This window comes from Panthera uncia, chromosome B4 (genome assembly GCF_023721935.1).
Source record: "Panthera uncia isolate 11264 chromosome B4, Puncia_PCG_1.0, whole genome shotgun sequence".
In the NCBI taxonomy this organism is placed as follows: domain Eukaryota; kingdom Metazoa; phylum Chordata; class Mammalia; order Carnivora; family Felidae; genus Panthera; species Panthera uncia.
The window spans coordinates 118,664,310-118,677,173 of record NC_064809.1 but is presented as its reverse complement, the minus strand read 5'-3'; the positions used below and the strand labels follow the sequence as shown (position 1 = coordinate 118,677,173).

At 39.0% G+C, this 12,864-nt stretch overlaps 1 protein-coding gene across 1 annotated transcript in view; it reads right to left on the bottom strand.

Annotated features, from left to right (window-relative positions):
- The window catches only part of ANO4 (anoctamin 4), a 274,498-nt gene that overhangs the window by 47,571 nt on the left and 214,063 nt on the right, over window positions 1–12,864 (bottom strand). The window contains exons 16-18 of the mRNA XM_049626714.1: window positions 10,948–11,030; window positions 8,036–8,176; window positions 5,091–5,255 (exon numbers count right to left, since the gene is read on the bottom strand). Coding sequence (XP_049482671.1) covers window positions 5,091–5,255; window positions 8,036–8,176; window positions 10,948–11,030 — 389 coding nt within the window. The remainder of the gene's footprint in view (window positions 1–5,090; window positions 5,256–8,035; window positions 8,177–10,947; window positions 11,031–12,864) is intronic.

Sequence of the window (12,864 nt, the reverse complement as noted above, 5' to 3'; positions counted from 1 at the left end):
TGAAAGATGATAAAATGGAAATTTCAGAAAACTAGTGAAATGTATTTGAACAACATGAAAATTAAGATCCTATTTAGACTGAAATGGTGAAAATGCACTGGTTAAAATTCCCCTGGCTGGAATTATAACTTTACCAGCTAGCAAGCTGTAAGGCTTGGGCATATTACCTTATCTCTTCTTCAAACCATTGTTTTCATTTTATGTGGTTGAGAATGGGTATTGGACTCATTGATCTTAAGGTCCTTCAAGCTTCTCAATTCCCTTATTTGGGATTTTGACTAACTACAGAAATAGATAAAATACTGACTGTATGATTCTAAACTTTCAGCAATGACTATGCTTTGCTATAGTAAGATAATTAATATGGCCATAGTATCAAATTTGTGTATAGAAACTTCAGACTCTTGGAATCCAGTGTTAAAAGAGATTGGTGCAGTTTTTCATAAGAAATCCTGTGGTGTAGTCATACATTTTAATTTTATCTTAAAAATACTGGTTAACCACAGATTAGGACAGGTGTTTTTTAATAAAATATATTTTACTGTTAACACATTTTATCATTAAAGTTAATTATGTAATTTTCAAGGAAAATTAGATTTGACTGGTGAGACAACCTTTCTCAAAATACAATTTGAAAAAAAAAGTTTATTTGTTGATTTTGAAAGAGAGGAAGAGAGGGCAAGAGCGAGCAGGGGAGGGGCAGAGAGACAGAGAGAGAGACAGAGAGAGAGAATATCCCAAGCAGGTTCCACACTGTCAGCGCAGAGGCTGATGCAGGGCTTGATCTCATAAACTGCAAGATCATGACCTTAGCCAAAATGAAGAGTTGGATGATTAACTTACTGAGCCACCCAGGCACCCCTCAAAATACAATTTTTGATTATCTAGTTTATCATTTGTATCTTTAATGTTTGTTCAAGTGCTGCACTTTGCACTCCTGTCTCAAAGGTCTTGATAGCTGGTGACATGCCAACATTGTTTTGGTTTGGACACTGAAAAAAAAAAAAGTAACTTAGAGAAAGAACAATGCAGGAGTCAAAATATGATTAATATTAACCTTGTGAAAAATAAGGCAAAGTGTATGGGGACACAGTAGGGATCCATGGTATCTATGAACATTTATAAAACATTTATAAAATGTTCACAGATGCAAGGGGATGGACACTGAGGTTTTGAACAGGATGCAGCTGGAAAGGGCACATAAGCAGAGGGTGTGGTGACTAGCAAGAGACCTTCAGATGAGTGGTTTCTGGAAAAGGTCTGGCTTCTCATTAGGCAGTTGAGATAGAAATAATGGATGATTTGTTCTGATAAAAGCAGTAGAAAATCTCTTCTCAAACTGGATGCCACAAATTGGGAAAGTTAAAATCTGTAACTGACAGAAAGCTTTCTGACCTTAAGTATATTTCCAAAAGAAACTGTGAGTGCTTCTAATTTGATCTTGTCCACCTGATCAATGTAGGTGGGCATGTTCTGATGCAAGCCATGTTTTATGGTTTACTTCATTTTGGAACAAGACATTGTGGTTTTCACTGTTTAGAGTATAATGAAACATCTGATTCATATTGGTATGCCTGAGTAAAAAGGATGGCAATAACTTTTAGTCTCCTCCTGGGATATATTCTAATTGACATCTTTTGTTTGCAACCATATTAAGATGTTCTTTGGTCACAATAGAAACAGAATGAGAGTGAAACAGTATGACAAGGAGCAAGAAAACCCATCCTACTCACTCTATCTTTCAAGTATTTATTTTTCAAGAAGAAATAAAATGAAAACTAATAACTGCCACTTACACAGTAAGAAGTAAATACATATCATAAAATCTAGAAAATAGACATCCCTTATACATCTGCTTCTTCAGTTAGGGTTGGAGAACTCTAGCATAAAGTCAGAAACAGGGTATGTGATCTATAACAATATTATTTAAAAATTAGATGCTGTAATGAACATAAGATAAAAGCCAATCTAGCTCTCAAGATTTTTATATTCAATTAATGTAAAGTAGTAATGATTCATGACTAAATGATTTCTTTTTTGCAAGACAAGTATGGCCAAAATTTTAAGTAGTCGAAAATAACTTATGTAGCCATAAAAATGCATATGAAAATGTGCATGAAACTATCTTAAGTTGAATAATTTCAGAAGCCAGTAGATAGTTGAATTCTGAACTGGTCAAAGCTACGTTATAGTTATTAGTCTGTCATCTGTCCTTTAAATGATATTTGCTTCTTAAGGACTTACTTTTTAATTTGTTTTTTGATATTCTGGTGAAAATCTTTCCAAACTATATTACACACTTGGTTGCCTTCATAATGGAATGTGCAAGGCTTCAGGGAATAAGATAGGACTGTAAATGTGTGTGCTCAGATGGGGACGTCATCAGAGATGGCTGAGGAGAGTAAGGCAATTGCTTCCTACACAAAAGGGTCTTGGATGCTGCTGCTTTGAGAGTTTTTACATATATATTTTTAAAATTTTCCTTCCTTCCCCTTGCTATGGGTTGTCATTTCCTGCTCTTGTCAGAATTCTTGCCTTAGTAAACTTCTGTTTTTCCAGTTTGATCTTGGTGAGAAATCAGAACATCAAAGGTGTTCACATGTACCTAAAATAAATGAAAATATACCTTAAAGGCATTATAAAAATACATATTACCTTTAGTGTGTAGACTCTACATCATCCATTTCAGTGACTCTGACGTGCTTGTTAGATAAAACATATAAATGCCTAGTAGTCTAGCTCCCAGCACATAGTAGGTGCTTTGCAATGTCCACAACTATATAGTTTTCCTACCCCCTATGCTCCCTCCTTTATTTTTTGTTTACTTCCTCTTTTCTTGGTGTGTCTCATGAAGTAGAGATTGCAGGGTAACTGATTTCTAGTTAAACAAAGTGTTACACTGACAACATTGGTATCTGCTCAAAATGTATGAGCAACCATGTATTTATAGACTCATTACATGTATACAGGAATTTATTAAGATGTACAAATTAAATTTTAATAAGACATTAGAGAAAAGAGAGCTTTAAGTCATTGCAAACTACCTAGACATAGAATCTTTCACTGCCCTGGCTGTTTGTTTAATTTCACTATGAATCACTCCCCTTCACAATGTGTATGTTCCACAATTAACTTGGAGACCAGCTAAGTCCTAGAGGAGGGAGTGCCAGGGGGTACCACATATCTATTCTCAATCTCCAAGTTCCTGTTATTAATAACAATAATAATAGTAATATTAGTAGCAGTAATAATACTAAATCACCTACATTTTATTAGCTTAGTGATTACTAATTCACTTAAGAATCATAAGTGAAGTTTTTCAATATTGGGTGGGTTGAATTCTCTTAGGGATCACTCTGAGTATATTGGTTATAGAATTTAGAATTGTTTAAAGAACTAGAAACTACAATCCAAGCAGATTAAACAATATTGGCAACAGTATTAAATTGCTTGGCCCTTGGAAAACCCTTTTTTAATGATGAGAGCATTTCAGCATTATGGCCCAGATTTAAGATGCAATGTAATTAAGGAGGAGGGCACCATAATTAATTGAACAGCTACTCCATGCCTAACACTGTGCTTGGCACTCCAAATACATTATCTTATTCACCCCCTGCCACAAATCTCTAATGTCAGGATTTTTATGTATAGGTTGACTTCAAATCTAACAATGTCAGCAAATAATATTATTCATTCTGCAAATAACAACAACAATTTACTGAGAACCTACTATGTGCCAGGCCCTGATCCAGGCACTGGAAAATAAAAACAGTAAAAAAAAAAATGGACAAAAGTGTCTGCCCCCATAGGCCTACATTCTAATAGAGAAGACAGATAATAAAATAAGTTTTAAAAAGCATATTATGTGGTGATAAGCACCACAGAGAAAAACAGAGCAGGTAAGGAGATAGGAAATTGTCAGAAGCAGGAGTGGTTATAATTCTAAAACTGAGTGACCATGGAAGCCTTATATTAGAAGAGTGACATTGGAACAAATACCTGAAGCAGGTGAGGGAGTAAGTCATGCAGACCCCATAGGGAAGAATATTCCAGGCAGAGATAAGAGCAAATAAAAAGCCTAGGGTGAGAGCATGCCTGGCACATCCAGGGAACAAATCGAACAGGAGAAGCAGGGTGAGTAGGGAGAAGACAAGGTCAGAGATGTCACTGGGGCCAGAAGAAGAGTCCTGGAGGCCACATGAAGATGTGAACTTTTATTCTGAGCAAGAGGAAAGCCATCAGACATGGTGAACAGAGCAGTGACAGGAGCTGGCTTACAGGTAAGAAGCTCACTCCAGCTGCTGTGATGAGTCTAACTGAAGGAGCAGACCTAGCAGCCGGGAAGACCAGTTAGGAAGGCACTGCAATAGCCCAAGAGGGAGATATTGGGGTCTTGGACCAAGGTGGGACTTGGAAATGTGTGAAAAGCGATCAAATTCTGGAAGCAGTGAGAGAAACAGAGGAATCAAGGGTAATGCTGAAGGTTTTCAGCCTGAGCAGCTACATGGGGGAGATTGTGGAGGGGCTGATTCTGGAGGGAGGATAGGGGGTTTGGGGAGGATAATGGAGCAGACAGTTGGATGTATAAATTTGGGGTTTAAGGGAGACATCTGGGATGAAATACAGAACTGAAAAAAGCATGAAATTAACACAAGTTACATGTGCCATCCCCTTGCAGGGCTATTCCAAGGAATGCTTTGGAAACTGACCACTTTTCTATCATTCAGAATCAAAAGGAAATGGGAACCAACACTTCTGAGCTATGTTACAGATTCTAAGCTGGGCCTTTAAAGTATCTTCTTTCTTTAAGTTTCCCCAAGGCGTATATACACAGTGTTATCTTATTGGGTAAAGAAGCGAACTAAAATTCAGAGAGAGCAAGTGCCTTGCCTAATCTTACACTAAAAAATCCTGGAGCCTAGATTTGACTCAATCCTTATCAATCCTCCGCATGCCAGGCAGTTTGCTGCCCAGCCATCAGCAACACGTGACAGGCTAGCCCCTCTGAAGCTGGGTCCCTTTTAGCAGCAGCAGAAAACTGCAGGCCACATATTTTAACCATTGGGCTAGTTACCGTGCAGCTCACTTACCACATTCAGCAGCATAATGATGCAGAAGTTGATGCACACGGCAGTCCCTGTTGTTGCAACCTGAGAGTTATTCCTGATTAACGCCCACTTAAAGGCAGCGAAAGTGCTGACCGTCACCACCCGGTAAATGACGATCCCGAACACGGCCGCGATCACCACGCAGATCTGGCAAGAAGATAGAGACCCCGTGAGCACCTCGGTAGAATGTCTCAGGAAAAGGGTTCCCACCACTGTAAAATCCCACCCCTGGAAAATGAGAAAAGGTTATAAAACAATGGTGATACTGACTCAAGCAACTGCAACAAAATGCTTGCTTTTTATTGTGATTATTACTTTCTCTTGCCTGTATTTTCTTTGTTATTCAAATAGAAAAATCATAGTGCTTGAAAGCTGATTAACTGTGTAAGCTATGGAGTAACATTAGCAGAATATCAGATTGAGCATATTTATTATGGAAATCTTATGATGTCACTCTTCTATGTAAATCTATTGGTTTCTTTCACTCTTAGAATAAAAGCAAAGTCTGTATGGTGGCCTGCAAGACTTTCTCCACCTCGTTGAAGGCCATTTTCCTTTCTGTCTAGGGACTCCAGAACCTCTCTCATTGTTTCAAATGGGCTAAGCACCCTTATTCTTCAAGACCATTTCCTTTGCCTAAAATGCTGACCTACCCCCTTCCCCTGCCAAACACACATATGTGCACACACACAAGCAACCTAGTTAACACCTACTCATTATTCACACCTCAGCTCAAGAACCACTTCATAACTAAAGCTTTTCATGCCCTCCAGACTTTTTTGTAATTGTTACATGGTGCCTATACTCTTCTTTTAGTAGCCTATTTATAATTTCTAATAGTTTGTCAGTTTGATTATTGCCAGTTTCCACCACTTAGAAAGTACACTATCTACCCCCCCTTGTCTGTGGGGGATATTTCCAAGACCCCCAGTGAATGCTTGATACTTCAGACAGTATGGAATCCTGTATATATTATGTTTTTTCCTATACACACATACCTATGAGAAAGTTTAATTCACAAATTAGGCACAGTAAGAGATTAACAGTAACTAATGATAAAATAATAATATACTGTAATAAAGGCTATATAAATGTTTCTCTCCCTCAAAATATCTTATTGTATTATACTCTTCTTGTGATGATGTGAGATGATAAAATGCCTGTGTGATGAGATGAAGTGAGGTGAATGATGTAGGCATTATAACATACTGTTAGGCTACTATTGACCTTTTGAAGATAAGTCAGGAGAAGGATTATCTGCTTCTGGCCTGGGGTTGACTGTAGGTAACTAAAACCCTAGAAAGCAAAACTGCAGATAAAGGGGTGGGGGGGGAGCCACTGTAATTTCCATTAGGGCAGGTATGGCATCTGTTTTGCATACCACGGTTTCCATGGCACCTTAACTTAATTACAGGTGCACAGTAAGTGTTCAGCTATTTGTTGCTGAATACACCAACTACGTGATAGGTACATAATCTTTTATTAATCATTTATAAACACTGAAATGAGGAATCTTTCTCTGAAGATTTCATTCTATTTGAGAAAAATATGACATGTCTTCTATCTACTGGGAATCTGAGATTCCAAAAAGTTTTTTGTCTTTCATTAGGTGATTCAATATATTAAAGATCTTAACCTACTTAGTTATTAAAACTTTAAGCTGGGCCTCAGGATGGACGTTGCTGAGTTACAGACTGCTTTCTTTATAAAAGCATTCCCCTGTTTTACTAAAACTTATTTTGGCTTCCTATAGGTGACATGCTCTAAAAGTTTGGGCATGAACCCTAGCTGCAACTGGCCAAAATACAACAACAACTGCCCACATCTTAATCCTCGAGCTATGGATGGGAAGATAGGTGAAATCTACATTGACTTTCAGACAAGGGTGGCAATGTGGTGGAATGGAGAGCTTGTTGGACTCAGTCAGAAGTCAGGTCTGAGTCCTTACTCTACATCTATAGATCTTATAAGAAACTTAAAAAACAAGACAGTAAATATGACTTTGCTTATGGAAGGCAAGGCAGGCACAACTGCTTACAGAGCAGTGTCTGTAGAAAGATATGGATCTGAATCTTGGTCTGAGCCAAGAGATTCCTGGGCATGCTGCCTACCCTTTCATCTTCCCAGTTTATTTCCGGCTAAAAGGGGGTCAAGTGTCTAGATTTGCTGTCATCTTGTTCTTCCTGATATGATCTATGATACTTACACACTTACTATTTGAAAAGAGGAGAGGAGAATCCTAATAACCCCTTACTGTTCTAAAATGACATTTCGGAAAATATGAGTAAGTTTTGTTCAGTAATTAACAGGGTCGAAGCTGATTACTGAATGACTTCTTTTTAGGAAAAGTCAACAATGCAGGTTCAAGTTAGTGTTTTTCAAATTGACAGAACCATTAGTGAATCTGGAAATCAATTTTAGGGGGTTATAGCTGGTATTTAAAAAAAAAGACCATAGTAAAACAAACGAAAAATCAGTGTTCACTGCATATTGCAAAGGTGAGCATTGTTTCAGTTACTCTAGTTCTATACATCTACTGGCACAGAATATACTGGGTCATGACAGATAATGTATTTCTTACGCAGGAACGACAAGCAAAAAGCCTGACCAACACTGCTGCAGGTCCTATCTCAAATTTACTTCCTTTCGGCATGGAATAGGGAGGCGAGCAGAAAGAACTGGAGCCCTGGGTTATTTACTGGCTGACTCCGGACAAGCCCTTCACCTTCTGGAGTCTCAGTTGCTCCATCTGTGACTTGGGGACAGCAGTACCATCTCCAACCACCTCACGGAGTCACTGTATTACACAGCAGGAATGTGTAAAAATGTTTTGTGGAATTATGCAAAGGCCTGCTATGATTATTGTTGTTACCACGCTATAGGTTTGTACTTTATGAAACAAAAAGTTTTGTAGAAAAATTTCGAACCATAAAAAATATCCCAGATGCAGAAACGATAAGTCGGCTGCATTTATCTGCAAATGCCTGATAGGGTTCTGGCTTTCCTGAAATGGGATTCATCCGCTCTTTCTTGGAGTACTTGGCTTCAAACTGGGGCCGTATTTCTTCCTAAAGAACAAACAGACATATTTTTATGCAATGGAGAGATATGCACACAATAAAAAACTTTTTTATTCTACTGTAAAACTGAATCAACAGCTACCACACTAATCAATCAGTGAGGTGAGCTCAGAGACCCAGGTTTAAATGTTTGGAAATTGGCCACTTGAAGAAAATCTAAAGGATGATGATCTAGACTTATTATCATCAAGGCAGTGTAATTTATTTTATTTTTTTAAAGTTTATTTGAGAGAGACAGTGTGCATGTGAGTAGGGGAGGGGCAGAGAGAGAGGAAGAGAGAGAATCCCAAGCAGGCTCCATGGGGGCTCAATCTCATGAACCATGAGATCAGGACCTGAGCCAAGATTAAGAGCTGGAAGCTTAACTGACTGAGCTACCCAGGTTCCCCAAGGCAGTATAATTTAGACTAATAGTTAAGTGCCTCTGTTATCATATTAAGCTGTGCTAGAAGAAACAAACAGAATTAGAAAAGGGACCATTTCTCTTTGTCCCTAGTAGTATGCAATAACTATTAAGCTTTTACTTTTATTACCAGGGAATGAGACAGACACAGGACAAAGAAAATTTCTTAACACCAAAGTGTCCACAATCCATGTTGTGAGTTATAATGGCAATATAATTTTTAGTTTCCTCCTACAATTACAAAAACATTTTTTGGGGGGGGGGCTCCTGGCTGGCTCAGTTTGGTGGATCATGCAACTCTTGAACTCGGTGTTGTAAGTTTGAGCCCCACATTGGGTGTAGAGATTACTTAAAAATCTTAAAATTTTTTTTTTCAATTGAGGCAGCCCAAAACATGGTGAATCTATCTTTTAATAAGCTCCTATAAGAGTCATTCACCTTTAATCAGTAGATTTTAAATGTATTAATTGGTATTGAATAGCAGGTAAACATCTTTCAAATCCAGCTAAAATCAAGGCAACTCTAATTCGAAATCAAGCTGAGGCTATGTTTTATTTAGTTGAGACCCATCTAATGTGAAAAGCTTCTGACTAAAAAGCAATTATGGGATTAGAAACAGGAAATCAGCAAGAGGGTATCCTGAAGTGGTTCCAGTTAATTAAGTACCTGTTCTATTTGAATGTCTTGCAAGAGGAGGGAAAATGAGTGGCAAGTCTGATAAAATGGAGATTGAGTTAATCCAGAAAGAAATGCTCAAGACTCCGATGGAGGGAGAGACAGAAAGTGAAGAAGGAGCTGACTGAAGAGTGGTTATGGATACTGGGCAGAGTTTGGCAGTAGCCTGCCTGTGTAGGAGGAAGGGCAGCCTTGCTCCTGCTGCAGAATAAGCCCAAGGCTGGCCTTCACTCAGGGGCAGGTAATGGGGAAGGACGGGGAGATACAATGATAAATAGGTTCTGCCTTCTTTTACTTATTTTAGGCAGTTACACTTGAGGATATAAACAGAACAGACCTAGAATCTTCTGCTTCTTTGGGAAACTCTGAGTTTATAAGGCCGTATCATCTAAGAGTCACTGTTATCCAGTTAATTATCCAGAGGCTGAGGCCAATCACTGAGCCAGACCTATGTCTCTGGGTTTTATGGGCTAAATTGTGTCTCTGCTCCCAACCCCTGCAAATTCATTTGTTGAAGCCATAATTTGCAGTACCTCCGATTGTGACTGTATTTGGACAGAGTTCTTACGGAGGTAATTAAGGTCAAGTGAAGAGTGGCCCCTTAATCCAATAGGACTGGTTCTTTATAAAAAAAATTTTTAGACACAGACATGCACAGAGAGAGGACTATGTGAAGACATAGGGAGTACATGGCCATCTACAAGCCAAGGAGAGGAGCTTGCAACAGATCCCTCCCCCACAGCCCTCAGAAGAAATCAACTCTGCCAATGCTTTGATTTCAGACTTCTAGCTTCCAGAAATGTGAGCACCTAAATTTCTGTTGTTTAAGCCACTCAGTGTGTGGTACTTTGTTATGGCAGCCCCAGCAAATGGTTACCCTGGGTTATCCATGAAGTCATGTAGCAAGCTGGGGCTTTTCTGCACAGCAATCTGAGCATGACAGGCTAGAATAAGAGGCATTTAGCCGCTTCTACCAATGAGGCCTCTTGAGGAGTGGTTTCTGCTCAGTGTTCACCAACTTGAGGTCATACTTCTGAGTCTGTGCAGCTCTGGGCACTGTGCAGGGCTCTGGAGAGCTCAGAGAAACATTTCCTTGGAGTTCTCTTATGAGGGTTGCTTCCATGTACCTAGAGTTGTAAAACTAATACTCTCCGCTGAAGTAAAGAAAATGGATACTGTTTAAGAAAACTAAACAAATCTTACTACTAATTATTCTGATGTCTCTACCTACAAGTGATGCTTTGCAATCAAAATGTTTTTTTTCTTTCTTTCTTTCTTTCTTTCTTTCTTTCTTTCTTTCTTTCTGTCAGTTTATTTATTTATTTTGAAAGTGAGGGGGGAGGGGCAGAGAGAGAGAGAGAGGAAGAGAGAAAGAATCCCAAGCAGGCTCCATGCTGTCCGCTTGGAGCCCGATGCAGGGCTTGAACTCACAAACTGCGAGATCATGACCTGAGCCAAAACTACGAGTCAGATGGTTAACCAACTCAGGCATCCAGGCACCGTGTCTTTTTTTTCTTTTAAATTCTGCTAGTTTTTATACTACCTGAAGTTTTTTGCAAAGACAGGTATTGAAACGCTTTGTGAAGAAACCTGACTTCTGTCAGCATAGAGTGATATACTCAGGGGGACTGTGTGTTTGTTGATTGGCTTTTTGAAAAATTCTGAGGTAAATAATACAAACCTCCTCTTCTTCCCAGTCTATCAAATCCCAGTCATAAGCAATTACTGCTCGCCTTCTTTTCCAAAACTCCAGGAAAACTGTTGCTGGAACGAGCAGAGAAAGACAAAGACGTTTTTGAATAAAACAATGCTGTTAACTGTCACTGAATAATGAAGTCATTGCAGAGAATGACAGTTGTTTGTGTAAGCATCCTTGAATATCAGAATTTCTAGCTAACCCCCATTTAACAAGGACCACTTCTGAGAATTACTAAGTTTGTGTCAAACATAATGAAAAATTAGCTATTTCATTTAGAATTATATTAAGCTGATTTCCAAGTTGAGGCAGAACAGACTTATTAGAATGACAAAGCTCCTGGTATACAAGAATACAGAAAACTAGGTTATCAGCATCTCTCTTATTGACAAGAGTATTTATTTTTAAAAGTAAGGAGCAGGTAGGGGCATAAAAGCAAAAATAAAACTTAGCAGTTCACATGGATTTGACTGGCAGTGATTTCTTGTCTGCCAAATCGTCCTCACCACAATAGCTATGTAAAATGTATTTTGCTGTTTTACTGAAAGAAGCCCTTTTACCCTTTTTCTCCAAACTATTTGTTGGTTGTCACATTAAAGGAAAAAGTGTGCAAATTCTAAGAACCTTTTTCAACGAGGTGTGGGGTAGCTGGCCTTTCCACCCAGAGAAATCTGGAGGTTATCCTCATTCAGCCAAAGTAACTTTCTACTCAATTCAGTTAAAAATTATCTGCCAAAATCAATTATTGAGCATTATACAATGACAGAGAGGAAAGAAAAATAATCAAGGCATAATCTTGCTGCCTTGGAAGTCATAAGCTAAATGATAGGACACACACACACACACACACACACACACACACACACTCAAACTTTGAGGATGAATGCAACTAAGGATATTACAGAGACACCCAGGACACAGAATTAGTAGATCTCTCTCTCTCTCTCTCGCCTTGCTGTGTACTTAAGAATTACAGAGGCAAGGGCCAAGAGCCAAGCTGGTGAGCAGGATTTTCTAAAGCAGGCCTATTACGTTAACTATTTTCTCTACACTTGTTCTGCCTTACCAAATTATCTTGTCTTTGCATGGGGTCCCTGGGACAATTCTTTTATTAGGTCCTCTGGACTCTCAAGCAAATGGCACTGGCTAAAGACTTTATCTCTTTTTTTTGTCTCCGGAGTGTCCCCTGGTCTTGAAGAGAAAAAGCAGCCAGTCCTTGAATATGTGGTTATTCTTCATTAAAAGTCAGGACTGTATTCTGTGGCCTCAGAGAGGCTTGATGGGGGACCATTCTGAAAAGCCTAAGGCCACAGGATACATATCCAATCTGTCTTCCTGGCTGTTGCTACTCTCACCAAAACCTACCAACGCATCTGTGGTTCTCACCCAGAGGAACTGACTTCTAAGACAAACCAGTGGCTGTCAGAAATATTCCACCACCTTTCTTCCCCCCAGTACGTGCTGAACTCTGCATGGAGGAGAGAGAAACTCTAACAAGGAATTCCCTTTTGTGGCTAATAATCCTCTCCTCCCTTCCATTCTAGAACTTGGGAGGATGAGAAGAAGTTAGTTGCTTGCACAATTGCCAATCTTTTGCGTTTTTGTGTGAAAATGAATCTGGGGAAGAATCTGCTTCTGCATCTGAGGAATCTGCATCTGAGGAAGAACTTCTTACCATGAACTATGATATAATTGAATATTAGGTTGTCTCCTTCAGGGAAAAGCTTCAATTTCATAACCTCCCCCCCTTTTTTTAAAATCCCATACCCTTACTATTCCATGATTTAAATCGCTTTGTCTAAATACTCACAGCCCTGGGAGCCCAATGTACTTTGATTGTCTCCAGTTATATGCTGCCCTACAAAGGAGTTCACATTTTCCTCTTTGTCTCCTTTGAAGCTG